The 17,420-nt window shown below is 36.4% G+C and overlaps 1 protein-coding gene across 1 annotated transcript; it reads left to right on the top strand.

The window, feature by feature from the left end:
* The first annotated feature begins 14,969 nt into the window (after positions 1–14,969).
* LOC136781801 (putative nuclease HARBI1) lies at positions 14,970–17,405 on the top strand. Its single transcript, XM_066740802.1, has 5 exons — positions 14,970–15,163; positions 15,227–15,367; positions 15,439–15,706; positions 15,773–16,141; positions 17,175–17,405. Exons 1-5 carry the CDS (start codon positions 14,970–14,972, stop codon positions 17,403–17,405), a joined length of 1,203 nt encoding a protein of 400 aa, XP_066596899.1.
* Positions 17,406–17,420: the final 15 nt, after the last annotated feature.

Genomic DNA, 17,420 nt, shown 5'->3' with positions numbered 1-17,420 from the left:
ATAATAGAGTAAACTCAATGTTAAATAATCCTTTCCAGCATTCTGCCATGATTTTGAATGAAATCAGTTCCAACGTTACCCCTAAAACAATATGAAATATTTTGCATCACCAGGGGATCCATTTGCGACATGACTTCCTGCTATTGTGGGGAAGGCACAATTTTAACAAGAATCATTGCAAAGGCACACAGACTTTACTTATAAAGAGCGCCAGGCTCATAAACCTTATATGAGCCAGTCTGAGGCTTGCCGACTTGAGACTTTTCAAGGACGTGGCATGCTGTGAAATTAAAGTGGATTTTCTTGGAAAATTACCAGTACACATTAATAAAAATCAAAATACGAATTATATTCTATCACTGCTCTGTCCATTAATTTTACAAGTATACAAGTTAAGATAATTATACAATTGTATATGGGATTACTCCCCAAAATCTACCGGTAACTTAATACGACAAGAGCAATGAGATGATAATCATTTACAAGAAAATATTTATATATACATAAGAAATAAAAGAATGAATATTAGATAACATTGAGGAGGCGGATCACTCGTATGACTCTCAGTCCAGGCATGGACAAGTCCAAATGGCCAAAAGACCCCTTCCAAGTTTATCCAACGCTAGCCCTCCAAGAACCTAATTACTTGCTGCACTATTCCTGTAGGAAGTATAAGATACAAGCAAAGAGGTAACACCAGGTCAAGTAAGGCGTAGCCAAATCCATCAATATTCAAATCAATACCAGAAAAGTTAATTGGCTAGGGTTGTCCAACGGAGTCTCTAAATCTCCTTTCTTAATGTGCGTATGCACCAAATTCATCAACCTTATGTTAACCATAATATAATTCAATACCTAGCCAGGAGATACTTGATTGAAAATAAGACTATGTACAAGTATATAAGAAGGAAAATAAAAGTATATATATGTATGGCATTAAAGCCTAACTCCTGTCATCGTACAGGCTATGGAATTTATAATCCAACTCCTCTCAATGATAGTCCACCTTCCTTATTGGAAATACTAGAATATATGAGAGCAAAAGGGGAAAGCTCTCTATCTGTCTCCTGTAATTGGAGTTGGACTCGATAACACTTCCTACATAGACCTAATACGCCCCACCAAGTTTGGAGCCACCAAGTTAATTACAGAGGAATATTATTAATTAAACGTTGAGTCCTAATATCAGTGCTCAACGCTTACCTTCATGCAATAAACAGTGTAACAAAGTACAAGCCAGGCATGCACAGCAGTGTCAAATTTAAGGTTAGGAGTAGTGGATGGAGTGAAGTCCCCAATTGAACCTCTCGACAGTTCCCAATTTCCTGTCTAACCTCCTTCCTTCCTTCTTAGTATATCGAATCCAGTCTCAGGGTCCACTTACATGAGTATCCGAACTTGATTAAAGCTTTCCTTGGATTTTCCACAAAGATACGTCCTGCCTTGATGACTGGTAAAAGCGGTGTGTCTGCGCCTAAGGCCCCGCTCGACCAGGCGATCGCGGCAGCTGTGCGCGGGGCACAGCGCCGCCACGCGGGATCGAGCGCAACCTCATTTAAGCGCGGCGCTTTTAAAAGTAGAAACAAGTTATGTAGTAAGGCAAAAGAATTTGCCTTGTTACAACTCCCCTACCCTTAGACGAAACCCATCAGGGTGAGAAAAGACAAAAAAATAATACCATTTATATCCTCGCTCCTTCCCAAAACCCGCAAAATTCAGTCTTTAGGGATAAAATAAAATAAAGGATACTGATTTAGCACTTAGCGCTGAAAGAGAAAAAAACGAGGAAATTAGCCGAAGCTAAACATCAGGAAACATAACAAAGATAGCAACTACAGCCTACAGCCTGAGTTAAAAGGCTTGGGATAGAAGACGAAAAGAACTATATATATATAAAAAAAACTGAATATACATAAGAGAGAGTATATATGAAACGAAGAACAACACAAATGAGCAACGCAAAGGAGCGCAGGAGGCGAAGAAACTATTCCGTTTCGGTTATTGGGGCGGCAGCAGCTTCCGCGGCGCAGAGGGCTGCAGCTTCCATCGCAGCTTCCTCCCTTCGGGCCTGACGGCTGGCGCGGTATTTAAGGACCCAATCTTTCCTCTTCCGATCACTACTGCGCGAGCTGGGACGCCTTTTAATAAAGTGTTCCGGCAGCGGCAGCTCGTTGGTCCACCACATATGCCGCGGTCGGGAACATATTGGCGAGCTGAGGTATTTATTATTGCACCTCAGGCAAGTAGCTTCGTCCTCGAACGCCCAACCGCAATGTCGGCAAAAAACAGTTATGAGTGTCGCAGTGCACTCATAAAACCGGTGACCAAAAGCATGGCAAGCGTAGCACCGATTGAATGGCAGGGGTCCGCGAGTCCACATTTGGGCTCTCTGCTCCAACGGTAGCGGTGGCTCGGACTGAGCCAGCGGACGGCAGTACCAGGGAGCCGATGAGTTCTCAGACTCGGATGTGGGGCCCTGATCCGGGCGGTCCATTGGTCCCTGCGCGGACGACAGAAAATCCCCGGGTCGAACCAATAGGGTGCCTCTTATGGGGCTGAAATCCCGGTCCTGAGTGGAGGTTACTGAATCTGGTCCTGTTAATTCGCCTGCACACGGGCTTAAGGCGGAAGATTCGTTGCGAGAAGACATTCTAAATAAAAGGGTGAACGAAAATCAAGGTTACACCAAGCACACTATATATAGTCGGTAGTATACAGGAGAGATATAATCAGACAACTACAAGGAGTATCCTCCACCAATTTTCTACTTCCGAAGTCGCAATCGCTTCCTCCAAGTAGAGTTTCCGATCTCCGACGCACGGCTGGCAGTTACGGGTTTAATCCTGGGAGCAGAGGGTCTAACCTCCGTTATTTTCTCACCAGGTTCCTCTAAACTTGACTCAGTATGATTCGTTACGAATTCCGGAAAATCAGAAATAAAAGGTTTTAAGTGACTAATGTGTACCTTGGGGTTACAGCGCGAATCAGCATCTAACAGTTCGTAAACAGTAGGGGTAATAACCCTCACTATCTGATACGGTCCTGTAAAATTTGGTGCCAATTTCGCGTTGAAATCATTTGCAGCTGAAGATAAAACGTGACTCTTTCGCCAAACTAATTCACCCACTCGAAAGCTATATTCCCGTCGATCCTGATTATAATACTGAGCCTGGCGGAGGCTAGCCTTCTCCATTTGTTGCTGTACCAAATCTCGGAGTAACTCCAAGCGTCGCATACGCTCGTTCCATTGATTGGGGTCCGTCTTTACAATATGTTTAACTTCTTTTTCAGAACTTTGAACAAAGCGGACGGCTTCCAATCTTCGTCCTAAATTGACAAAGCTTGGAGCCTCCCCAATAGAGCTATGAAACGAGTTATTAATCGCGAATTGGAACTGATGCAAGTAAACGTCCCACGTGCGATGATTCTGTCCAATGAATGACGAGATCATTCCTTTGATCACGCGATTCACTCTTTCGACAGGATTCGCACGGGGATAATAAGGGGGTGTAGTTATTAAGCGAATACCATGTTCACTTATACAAGTCTTGAGCTGCTTATTAATGAATTCGGTACCATTGTCACTAAGGAGGATTTCGGGAGCTCCCCATCGGTATATCACTCGCGTTACGAATGATTTAGTTATCGCAGCGCCAGTTGCCTTTCGAAGCGGTTATATTTCAACCCACCGACTAAAGTTGTCCACAAACACAATTATATAACGAAATTGAGAAGTAGTGGGTGGTAGTGGACCCATAAGATCAACTGAGACAACGGTCCAAGGTTTTTCATAAACACGATGTCCCATTAAACCCATGGGCGGGGTCTGTAAAACCTTAGTCTTCTGACAAACAGCACAGGATCTCACATAATTAAGTACATCGCGATACATTCCTAGCCAATATACACGCACTAACAGTCGATCAAAGGTTTTCGCAACTCCCTGGTGGCCGGCCGAAGGGTCGTCATGAGCTATCTTAAGAGCATTGTGCCTTTTCCCTTCAGACAGAACCAACTTCCAGGCGTCCCAATCTTCTCCCAGCATCTCGCGGACTGGATTCGGTTTGTGACAGTACAGGCGTCCTTCTGTTACCTTCCAGTCAGGGTATGTCCGAGGGTGTTTCTTGATATTGGCAATACGCTGTACGTACCATCGATCCGAGATGACTTCTTTAGCAGCGGCTACGGCAGCATCCACTTCAGTAGATCCTAAAGTTACTGATTCCATGGCCCGAGACAAAGCATCTGGGACTTGGTGCAGGACTCTTCTCCGATGTAAAATAGTATAGTCGTGGGCTTGCAAAGCTAGTGCCCACCGAGCTAAACGGCCGGTAGTGTCCTGCAAATTGTGGAGCCACCTGAGACTACTGTGGTCTGTTATTACCGTAAACTGATAACCCTCCAAATAAGGCCGTAATTTCTTAATAGCCCAGATGACAGCTAAACATTCTTTCTTGGTGACAGTATATTTCTTTTCAGCCGAACTAAGTACGCGATTTATATATACTACAGGATGTTCTTGGCCTTCGAAATTTTGAACCAAAACTGCCCCGATCGCAAAATCACTAGCATCTGTCGGTAGTATAAAGTGTTTTGTAAAGTCTGGTCGTGCCAACACGGGAGCCTCACACAAGGCTATTTTTAACTTTTCAAAAGCCTCAATCTGTTCCTGGTCCCAGTGCCAGTTAACATCCTTTTTTAACAGGGTCACTAACGGTATCTTAACATCAGCAAGATCCTGTACAAATTTCGAATACTATCCATCCCCAAGAACCTTCGAAGCTGTTTCAAGTTTATGGGAGGTGGATATTCGATGATGGGGCGCACCTTCTCTGGGTCCACGCAAAGACCGTTTCTATTTACTAAGTAGCCTAGGAAAGGTACTTCGGCTCGACAGAGCTTACTTTTCTCCCAGTTAATTTCTAAGTTGGCGCGTTGGATAATGGATACGATTCGTGCTAACCAATGCATATGCTTGTCAAAAGTCTCCGTTACAATTATAACATCGTCTAAATAAGCAAACGCCACCGGATCTAATTCAGGTTCTATGAGCCGATCCATTAATCGCTGGAAAGTTGCCGGCGCGTTAGTCAAACCAAAGGGCATGCGTCGAAACTGATAGAGGCCTTTCCCTGGAACTATAAATGCGGTCACTTCCTTACTAGCTTCTTCCAATTCCATCTGGAAGTATGCCTGGCTAAGATCCAACGTAGATATATACTTGGCTGATCGCAATTTGTCTAATATGGCTTCTATATGTGGTATGGGATACGCATCCCTTTTGGTGACTGCATTAACGGCTCGATAGTCAATGCAAAACCTATGTTTTCCATTAGGCTTAGGTACTAATACCGGACAACTAGCCCAAGAACTTTGGGAGGGCTCGATGACTTCTGTCGCTAGTAGACGATCCACCTCTTGATGAACAAGTTCATATAATTTCGGAGAAATTCGCCTAGCACGCTGGCGTATGGGCGCACTTCCCTCGATCACAATTTGGTGTTTGACTAGAGGAGTAATTTTTGGTACCTCTTGAACGGGCTGCTCACGCGTTCTTCGGAACTCTTCTAGAATATCCTGTTGAGACCTTGAAAGTTCTAATGCGGCACAGTCAGACTTAGATCCTTGAGTCCCAAAGTCACGAATCGGGCTCGGGGTAAATGGATGCCAGGGTCCTCCTTGGATTCTCCATCTAAACCGATCCAGATCCATTTGTAGTCCGAACCTCTGTATGAAGTCCATTCCAAAGATGCCTTCATAGTCCAGCTGGGGAGCCACGCGTACATATATGGTATGACAACTACCGTCAATATCCATTTCTAGGGGTACGGTTCCTAGCACTTCACTAGTACTTCCATCTCCCAAACGCATTTCTCCAGACACAGATCGATCGATTAGTGGGCTACGAATATGCAAAAGTTTATCACCCACATACGATCTCGCTGAGCCGGTATCTAACAAAACGTTCATACAATGTCCTAATACTTTTATAACCATATAAGGTCTATTATCACTAAACCTAAAAGTTTGAATAAAATTATCATTATAAGTAACATTCGCAATTACACCTAACCCTTCCCGAAGATTCGTAGGTGGTTCGCCTGGTAATATATACGGACGCAAAGGACCTACTTCGGCGCACCACACGCGTGCAATCGGGTCTAATTTCACAGCAAATCGACGTAAGAAATCAATCCCTAGGATGCAGTCTACAGCTATAAACGGAGCCAGGCTAACTGGAAACTCCACGGATTCGTCGCTTAAATTCCATCGCAACAGTAATTCCTTAATAGCCGCGCACGATTGCCCATCGGCAAGCTTAACACCAAAATTTGAATAATCGCTTGAATAAGGTAATAGGTCTTCGCGCAGTGTTGGCATCTAATATTGTGCGCTCTGCCCCAGTGTCGATTAGGCCATATAGAGTTTGACCTTCTATGCTGAGCTGAACATATCCTCGAAAATCTTGATCCACCCTGTTGGGAGGATTTGTCTGTGGTCGTCCCGGGGATGCCACAATCTCCAATGGGTAGGATTCTTCGGTAAAGGATGGGCAATCAGCTAGCAGCCGTGATTCCTCTTGGGTAGGTGATAGCAAAACCTCATCTATGGGGTCTCCTGTAGATCGGTTGGAGGGGTACGAGACCCGTTCTTCCCGCCTCGCTTTTAGTTTCCCGGCGAAGTTCCAGCTCGAGAGTTTTGTGCCTCAGGTGTTATCCTGGCTTCCGATGAAGATGGCCTATTTTGACGTCGAGGCCGAGGATATTCTGGGGCCCAATGCCCTAACTGATTACCGTTATGGCATGGATGTGTATTACGGTTCGGTCTCTCGTTCGGCCTACTGGCTTCTAGCTGAGGTATAGCTGGTGGACTTGTAGAATTGGTCGTAGTTGGTGGTGTCGTCATCTGGATTACTATATATTGAGGCTTCTTAGAGACGGGCACTTTGATTACCCGATTAGAAGGATTTCCAGTCTCTGGATGATTATTGATTTCCAACGATACCGATGAGGTTGGGAGCGAGCTTCCCGCAATAGCCGCGGTGGCATTAGAAGCCTTCTTGCTCTTTTTACCCTTCTTCTTTTTCGGTGAAGTCGGAGGTTTCTTATCTCCAGGTGGTTTGGAACCAAGGTTGCCAAGTGTAGTACTTTCGGTACTACCGTAGTACCCAAAAGCGACATATCCTATAGCGTAGTACTATTTTGGGTACTACGCTATAGTCGCTGCTGATACTACTGGTCGGCGGAAATACGTCAGAGAGTAGAGACTGTAAAGGGGCTGCAATATAGACAATATGTCAAAATACATAATGCATGGTCCGTGAGCCAAGACAAATGTTAGTATTATTGTATCGTAGTACATGCCACAAGTTATAAAGCAATATAAAGAAATAATGAGTAAGTAACAGTTTTAATCTTACTGACAGCTGATATACTGATGGTATAAGTGAATAAATAAAGTGAAGAAATTTGTAAAATGTACATAAAAATAATTTTTAAAAGTATATAAAGGACTTAACATTTTAGATAAGTATAACAATAAATTTTATAATATAAAATGTAAGATATAAATATTTTGTGGTACTTTGTGGGATTTTATTTCAGATTAAATTATAGTAATGTGTTTACAATGTCACTGTGCTGAGGATGGAGCTATGCGGATTTTCAAAATTAAAATAAAGGAATAGACTAAACATAATGTGGTTATTGTGTCATCGTTGAGATTCAAACTATGTTAATTGAGACGGATAATAAAATGAACGAGTGAAAAAACTTAGTAAATACAATAATAAATAAAGAAGCTGACCAATTAGATATATAATATAAAATGTAAGATATTTTATAGTACTTTCTGGGATTTTATTTCAGATTAAATTATAGTAATGTGTTTACTATGTCACTACTGAGGATGGAGCTATGTGGATTGAACATTAAAATGAAAGGAATAGATTCACCATATTATGGTTACTGTGTCATCGCTGAGGATTAAACTGTGTTAATTGAGATGAATATTAAAATAAACAAGTCACATTGGGTAAATACGATACAAATAAAGAAGCTGACAGATTATATTTATAATTTCAAATGTAAGATTTTATATAGTACTTTTTGGGATTTTGTTTCAGACTAAATTATAGTAATGTGTGTTTACTGTATCACTGCTGAGGATGAAGCTATGTGAATCGAACATTAAAAAAAAAGAATAGATTCACCATAATGTGATTACTGTGTCATCGCTGAGGATCAAACTGTGATAATTGAGATGAATATTAAAATAAAGAAGCTGACAGATTAGATATATAATATAACATGTAAGATATTTTACAGTACTTTGTGGGATTTTATTTAAAGTTAATATATGTAAAATAAAATTTTTGTTTTCTTTTTACAATTGTATCTATATTAATTACTATATGTTGCAATCTCTTAAAATTAAGCCTCTGCTTTTATTAGCAAACTAATAGTTCCACACGGCAGTGATGCCAGAATCAAGCTTTTAGCAACAAAAATGAAGATAAGCGCTAGCCAGCAGCGGTAGCGGTACAAACACAGCTATGCCTGGACAGCATAGGTGTGATTTGGACTTCAGGCAACATTGGTTTTAGAAGAAGAGCGACTACCGCTAACCGTGACATTTTTACATGTCATCCGTGTGAAGTGATGCTGCGTTTACCTAAAAACTCAAAGCAAATAAAAATGCTTTTCCTAAATTGATTTTTAATTTTTATAAAATGGTCAAATGTAGCCATTAATTAATTAGATTTGGTAATAAATACAGTAAATGCGTTTAATTATAACAAATGAGTTGAGGTAAAATAAACTCAATGTTTTTATATTATTCTGTTAACAAATGCATTTTTTATTTATTATTGAGTCCAATAAATTAATGGTTATTAAAAAAAAAAAATTCCTTGTAATGAAAAAAAAAAATGAAAAAATTTTAAACTTCACCAAGATTCGAACCCGAGCCCACCGCATGACAAACGTCAACCTTACCCGCCTGCGCTACAGCGCTCACTTGATGTACCAAGAGCAAAACAGCGTTTTAAAGACTGACTACATTTCTTTCATTAACTCGTCATAAACGATCAAGAATTGACTGTAATAATCAATACATTTATATACACAGCATTATTGCACTAAATTTATTGTTTTTAATTTGAAGCATACATTTTGCATGCAGATACGATAGTTTAAGGGTAACCATTCAGTACTCTACATACATTAAGCTGTTCATATGCTCCATTGTCATAAATTAATTAAATAATATTATAATATATGTTACACGTGTAATGGTATAATTTATGATAGATGAGCATATGAATAGTTTAATGTATTTAGAGTACTGAATGGTTACCCTTAAATTATCATATCTTCATGCAAAATGTATGCTTCAAATTAAAAAGAATAAATTTAGTACAATAATTCTGTGTAGATAAATGTATTTATTATTACAGCTAATTCTTAATCATTTATGACGAATTAATGAAAGAATTGTAGTTAGTCTTTAAAACGCTGTTTTGCTCTTGGTCTATCAAGTGAGCCTTGTAGCGCAGGCGGTAAGGTTGCCGTTTGTCATGCGCTGGGCTCGGATTCGAGTCTTGGTGAAGTTTAAAATTTGTTCATTTTTTTTTTCATTACAAGGAATTTTTTTTTTAATAACCATTAACTTATTGGACTTAATAATAAATAAAAAAATGCATTTGTTAACAGATTAATATAAAAACATTGAGTTTATTTTACCTCAACTCATTTGTTATAATAAAACGCATTTTTTGTATTTATTACCAAATCTAATTAATTAATGGCTACATTTGACCATTTTATCAAAATTAAAAATCAATTTAGGAAAAGCATTTTTATTTTATTTATTCACTTATACCATAAGTACATCAGCTGTCAGATAGATCAAAGCTGTCACTACTCCTTATTTCTTTATTACACTTTATTTTTCCGTATACATACTAACATTTGTCTTCGTTCACGCCGTTCACGGTGACAGGCTGTGAATATAATATATATAATTTGTGATATATTACGTTCTGCATTTAAGATGGCTACTGACGTATTTCCGCTGGCAGTATACTTTGTGCAGTCTGCATTCCTTATATCAAAATTCACTTACTATAGAGCGTAGTACTATTCAAGATGGCGGACTTGGCAACCTTGAGGGCCGTTCTAACGGAGCAATTCAGGCAAGCCTCATGTACAACATGGCGGACAAAAATTTGAACGCGGAAATTTGGGTTGGCAGCAGTGATCGTAAACCCCGTGAACGTCGTTTTTTGTAGAATCAGATTTTTGCCAAATGGTTAGTACACGAGACTTTTGACAGGTCCATTTGTTTGCGTTATTATCTTTTTAACAATGCTAAATGCAAAGCCTGTGTCGCCTGTGTTAACAAATGGTGAATATATTTAACAATTATAACTACGATTTGTAGCTGACAGAATGTAATGAAATGTTATTACTGAATAAAATAAATTAAACCTTGACTTTTTGTATTTTTAATTAAATTCAAACTGTAGATATTGTTATGTAGCATGTAAAATAGATGGAAATTGCCGGTTTTGTATAAGAATTATATAGGGGAGTGCTTTATAATTAATTTTGAAGTGGTATGATAAATGAAAAAAAGTTTAATTTGTTGAAAGTGAATTTTATTAAACTATTAAAGTTGTTTTATAATTTAAAATTATCATTTAATTAATATGAATATTTCTAATTCTATGGCGCCAAAATTACATAAAGGTATCGTTTCCTAGTTTCATGAAGATTTATTGGTGTAAACGAAATTGAGAGAACATGTTAAAGTTAAAGCAATAATGGCTAATTTAATAAGAGCCATAATGAATCTTATATCGCTAATGAACGCCTTTGAAGCGAGTCAGTTGATTCATGTATTTTTTTGATAATAATTTATTATCCAACGATTATTCAAAAGGCGAAGACTTCTTTTTATTCCAACGTTCATCGAAATCTATTTCACATGAAAGGCATGAATTATGTTGTGTTATACTTCAATCTTTGTTCATTTTTGGAAAAAAAGTCTTCTTCCTCCAACAATGGTATTACGTCAGTCAAAAGAATTGGTCAAAACCTAGGAAAAGGAAAAGTACAGCTTAGTAGTCGTATAAGATATAAAAATTACATATTGAAACCAATAATGAATGTTTTACTGTTTAGGTTTTTAATTAGAAACCAAAAGGGCCACTAATAAGCACGCTGCGTCCTTGAACTGTCCTTTTCAAGGTTGCCAAGTCCGCCATCTTGAATAGTACTACGCTCTATAGTAAGTGAATTTTGATATAAGGAATGCAGACTGCACAAAGTATACTGCCAGCGGAAATACGTCAGTAGCCATCTTAAATGCAGAACGTAATATATCAAAAATTATATATATTATATTCACAGCCTGTCACCGTGAACGGCGAGAACGAAGACAAATGTTAGTATACGGAAAAATAAAGTGTAATAAAGAAATAAGGAGTAGTGACAGCTTTGATCTATCTGACAGTTGATGTACTTATGGTATAAGTGAATAAATAAAATAAAAATGCTTTTCCTAAATTGATTTTTAATTTTGATAAAATGGTCAAATGTAGCCATTAATTAATTAGATTTGGTAATAAATACAAAAAATGCGTTTTATTATAACAAATGAGTTGAGGTAAAATAAACTCAATGTTTTTATATTAATTTGTTAACAAATGCATTTTTTTATTTATTATTGAGTCCAATAAGTTAACGGTTATTAAAAAAAACATTCTTTGTAATGAAACAAAAAATGAAAAAATTTTAATCTTCACCAAGACTCGAACACGAGCCCACCGCATGACAAACGGCAACCTTACCGCCTGCGCTACAGCGCTCACTTGATGTACCAAGAGCAAAACAGCCTTTTAAAGACTGACTACAATTCTTTCACTAACTCGTCATAAACGATCAAGAATTAGCTGTAATAATAAATACATTTATCTACATAGCATTATTGTACTAAATTTATTGTTTTTAATTTGAAGCATACATTTTGCATGAAGATATGATAATTTAAAACCATTCAGTACTCTATATACAAAACTACTCATATGCTCAACTATCATAAATTAATTAAGTAATATTATAATATTTGTTATATGTAGTCGAATAACTATGATAAACCAGCATATGAATAGTTTTGTATTTAAAGTATTGCATGAACATCCTTAAAGTATCGTATCTTCATGTAAAATGTATGCTTCAAATTAAAAACATAATAAATTTAGTGCAATAATGCTATGGAGATAAATGTATTTATTATTGCAGCTAATTCTTGATCGTTTATGACGAGTTAGTGAAAGAATTGTAGTCAGTCTTTAAAAGGCTGTTTTGCTCTTGGTACATCAAGTGAGCGCTGTAGCGCAGGTGGTAAGGTTGTCGTTTGTCATGCGGTGGGCTCGTGTTCGAGTCTTGGTGAAGTTTAGAATTTTTTCATTTTTTTTTTCATTACAAGGAATTTTTTTTTTAATAACCATTAATTTATTGGACTCAATAATAAACAAAAAAATGCATTTGTTAACAGATTAATATAAAAACATTGAGTTTATTTTACCTCAACTCATTTGTTATAATAAAACGCATTTTCTGTATTTATTACCAAATCTAATTAATTAATGGCTACATTTGTCCATTTTATCAATATTACAAATCAATTTAGGAAAAGCATTTTTATTTGCTTTGAGTTTTTAGGTAAACGCAGCACCACTTCACACGGATAACACGTAAAAATGTCACGGTTAGCGGTAGTCGCTCTTCTTCTAAAGCCAATGTTGCCTGAAGTCCAAATCACACCTATGCTCTCCAGGCATAGTTGTGTTTGTACCGCTTCCCTTTAAATTTTCTATACTCCTGCTGGCTAGCGCTTATCTTCATTTTTGTTGCTAAAAGCTTGATTCTGGCATCACTGTCGTGTGGAACTATTAGTTTGCTAATAAAAGCAGAGGCTTAATTTTAAGAGATTGCAACATATAGTAATTAATATAGATACAATTGTAAAAAGAAAACAAAAATTTTATTTTACATATATTAACTTTAAATAAAATCCCACAAAGTACTGTAAAATATCTAACATGTTATATTATATATCTAATCTGTCAGCTTCTTTATTTTAATATTCATCTCAATTATCACAGTTTGATCCTCAGCGATGACACAGTAACCACATTATGGTGAATCTATTCTTTTCTTTTAATGTTCGATCCACATAGCTTCATCCTCAGCAGTGATACAGTAAACACACGTACATTACTATAATTTAATCTGAAACAAAATCCCACAAAGTACTATAAAACATCTTACATTTTATATTATATATTTATTCTGTCATTTTCTTTATTTATTATTGTATTTACCCAAAATGCTGACTCATTTATTTTAATGTCTGTCTCAATTAACACAGTTTGATCCTCATCAGCGATGACACAGAAACAACATTATGGTGAATCTATTCCTTTTGTTTTAATGTTCAATCCACATAGCTCCATTCTCAGCATTGACATAGTAAACACTTTACAATAATTTAATCTGAAACAAAATCCCAAAACGTACTATATAAAATCTTACATTTGAAATTACAAATGTAATCTGTCAGCTTCTTTATTTGTATCGTATTTACCCAATGTGTTGACTTGTTTATTTTAATATTCATCTCAATTAACACAGTTTGATCCTCAGCGATGACACAGTAACCATAATATGGTGAATCTATTCCTTTCATTTTAATGTTCAATCCACATAGCTCCATCCTCAGTAGTGACATAGTAAACACATTACTATAATTTAATCTGAAATAAAATCCCAGAAAGTACTATAAAATATCTTACATTTTATATTATATATCTAATTTGTCAGCTTCTTTATTTATTATTGTATTTACCCAGTTTTTTCACTCGTTTATTTTATTATCCGTCTCAATTAACATAGTTTGAATCTCAACGATGACACAATAACCACATTATGTTTAGTCTATTCCTTTATTTTAATTTTGAAAATCTGCATAGCTCCATCCTCAGCACAGTGACATAGTAAACACATTACTATAATTTAATCTGAAATAAAATCCCACAAAGTACCACAAAATATTTATATCTTACATTTTATATTATAAAATTTATTGTTATACTTATCTAAAATGTTCAGTCCTTTATATACTTTTAAAAATTATTTTTATGTACATTTTACAAATTTCGTCACTTTATTTATTCACTTATACCATCAGTACATCAGCTGTCAGTAAGATTAAAACTGTCACTTTATTTCTTTATATTACCTTATAACTTGTGGTATGTATATACTAACATTTGTCTTGGCTCACGGACCATGTATTATGTATTTTGAAATTAGTAATTAGAAATATCTATATTGCGGTCCCTCTACAGTCTCTACCCTCTGACGTATTTCCGCCGACCAGTAGTATCAGCAGCGACTATAGCGTAGTACCCAAAATAGTACTACGCTATAGGATATGTCGCTTTTGGGTACTACGGTAGTACCGAAAGTACTACACTTGGCAACCTTGGTACTAACTACTACGGTAGTACCGAAAGTACTACACTTGGCAACCTTGCTTGGTAGCCACTCGGGTGGGCTTTCGGGACGGACCGGTAGGAGGCGCGGCGGTAGGCGGCCTTGTGGCAACCTGTGATATAGGTTAGGGTAGAGGGTAAAGTGCCATAAAATTTTATAGTTACTTTCTAGGGATGGAGCTTTCGATGAGTAGACTATGGGTGTATTCCGAACCAAGCTGCTCGGCTAATGATTTGTTTTTCAAGGTTGGTAATGGTAAGCCAAGCCGAAAGGTGTTCCGAACCTAACTGGACAAAATACACTTAAGCTAATATAACCTTACAAAGGAGTCTGGTAGTAAACAAATAATATAAAATAATAAAATATTTTACTTTAAAAAATCTTTTTTTCAGATATATTATAAAAATGAACAGAGGAGCTAAAGTTGTACTGCTTGACACTATTTTATCAAGCTCTGGTGATAGTGACAGCGACATGGAAGAAATTGAATTTATTTTCAAAAACGTAAATTATCCTAAAGAAAGTAGACCAAGAGTAATTAATCTCATGGAGAATGTAATTTATGCTTACCATGATGAAGAGTTTAAGAGACATTTCCGGTAATTTATAGATATATGAAAGATATTTTGCTATTAATAACTTAAACATTCCTATAATTACAGAATGCACCGGTCTACTTTTTATTTCTTATTGGATATTTTAAAGCCACATTTAAAAAATATAAATAATGATGGACCAGTTATTTCAGCAGAGAAACAACTCTACATAACTTTATATGTACTAGCAACTCCTGATTCATACAGATGAGTATTTACACTAAATAATTAATGTGTTAATAATTTATATATAAATCTACTTATTTATTGTTATTTACGTCCGTAGTAACCAAATTTAACATTGGTAATGCAACAGCTTGGCGAGCTGTGAAAAGAGTGGTCAGAGCCTTATGTCAGCTACGAAACTTTTTTATTCGTTGGCCAACATTAAAAGAAGTAGAGGCTACTTCTAATGCTATAGCAGTAAAATATGGATTTCCAGGAGTAATTGGAATTGTCGATGGAACGCATGTGAGAATCGCAGCTCCAAAAGAAAATTCAAATGCTTATGTCAACAGAAAAGGCTTTCACTCTATACAACTACAAGTAAGACATATTTGAAAGTAACATATTGTAATTTTGTTATATTTGTTGAAATTATTTTCTCCAAAGGTAATTTGTAATGAAAAAATGGAGTTTATTCATTGTTATGCTGGTATGCCTGGCTCAGTCCATGACATGAGAAGTTTTAAATATTCTGGAGTCCAACAAAGATGCATGGATAATTATTTTGGTAATAAACACCTGATTTGGGACTCAGCTTATACAATCCAAAAATGTGTAATGGTCCCATACAAGGATAATGGCCACTTGTCTCCTCAAGAAACACATTTTAATCATGTGTTATCTCGAAGTAGAATAATTGTAGAACGAGCAATAGGTCTTTTAAAAGGACGATGGAGGTTTCTTCTGGATAAACTACCAATGAGGAGGACAGACCTAATACCTTTTTACATTATTGCTTGCATTGTGCTTCATAATGTACACTGCCGGTCAAAAGTTTAAGACCACTTGAGAAATTTGGCTCAAAAACAGTTACCTCTTTAAATGCCCATAACTTTTCAATGAGAAAAGATAGCAGAAAATTCAAAACACCATAAGAAAGGTGATGAAATTCTACATATGATGGAATTACTTTCATTCGCCAGAAGCTTATAATTTACGAATATCCATTAAATGAAATAGGTGTAAAATTTTTAATTTTTTGTTTCGCAAATTCAACTGCTTCTACCACTTACAAGAATTGTGGTACGTATCTGAAACTTTGGTGACATAAAGCTCAAAGTTTTAGCTTTAATTTGAGCCATCAAACGTAACGATATTCATCGTATTTCCTTATTTTCATAACGTTTTTCTGAGTAATGTCGAGAAAAATTGTTGACCGAAAAACAACTGCCCAAGCATTCAAGACAATTTCAGATCGAAGAATCCGTCGGTATTAACGACTTATTCTACTTATTCCATATTGCACTTTTATTCAATTAACACAAAGCACTATTCAATTTTAGATTAAATCAACAAATGTAGAGTAATAATTAACCAAATATATTTTATTAATTCGAAGATTTACAATTAACATATTACTTTTAATTGAATAAAAGTGCAATATGGAATAAGTAGAATAAGTCGTTAATACCGACGGATTCTTCGATCTGAAATTGTCTTAAATGCTTGGGCAGTTGTTTTTCGGTCAACAATTTTTCTCGACATTACTCAGAAAAACGTTATGAAAATAAGGAAATACGATGAATATCGTTACGTTTGATGGCTCAAATTAAAGCTAAAACTTTGAGCTTTATGTCACCAAAGTTTCAGATACGTACCACAATTCTTGTAAGTGGTAGAAGCAGTTGAATTTGCGAAACAAAAAATTAAAAATTTTACACCTATTTCATTTAATGGATATTCGTAAATTATAAGCTTCTGGCGAATGAAAGTAATTCCATCATATGTAGAATTTCATCACCTTTCTTATGGTGTTTTGAATTTTCTGCTATCTTTTCTCATTGAAAAGTTATGGGCATTTAAAGAGGTAACTGTTTTTGAGCCAAATTTCTCAAGTGGTCTTAAACTTTTGACCGGCAGTGTATGTCTATTAAGAGGCGATGAAATAAGCTATCCAATTCTGGTTATGGATGATGTTGAAGATCAAGGACCATTAGAAATTACAAGAGAGCAAAAAGAAGAAGGTGTTTGTAAGCGTGATGAAATTAAAAGTAATTTGTATTCTTTGAGAAATGTATAATTTGTTTTAGAACAA

The sequence above is a fragment of the Prorops nasuta genome, unplaced genomic scaffold, assembly GCF_024137725.1.
Source record: "Prorops nasuta isolate Cenicafe-Biocafe unplaced genomic scaffold, Cenicafe_Pnas_1.2 PNAS00024, whole genome shotgun sequence".
Classification (NCBI taxonomy): Eukaryota; Metazoa; Arthropoda; class Insecta; order Hymenoptera; family Bethylidae; genus Prorops; species Prorops nasuta.
The sequence above is the reverse complement of the archived record's forward strand: the minus strand, read 5'-3'. Positions and strand labels throughout refer to the sequence as shown.

Bases quoted from the DNA above. Each gene is read 5' to 3' on its own strand.
- LOC136781801 (XM_066740802.1), top strand. From the start codon at position 14,970: ATGAACAGAGGAGCTAAAGTTGTACTGCTTGACACTATTTTATCAAGC. The intron at 15,164-15,226 runs GTAATTTATAGA...CTATAATTACAG, and splicing joins GAGTTTAAGAGACATTTCCG to AATGCACCGGTCTACTTTTT. The intron at 15,368-15,438 runs ATGAGTATTTAC...ATTGTTATTTAC, and splicing joins GCAACTCCTGATTCATACAG to GTCCGTAGTAACCAAATTTA.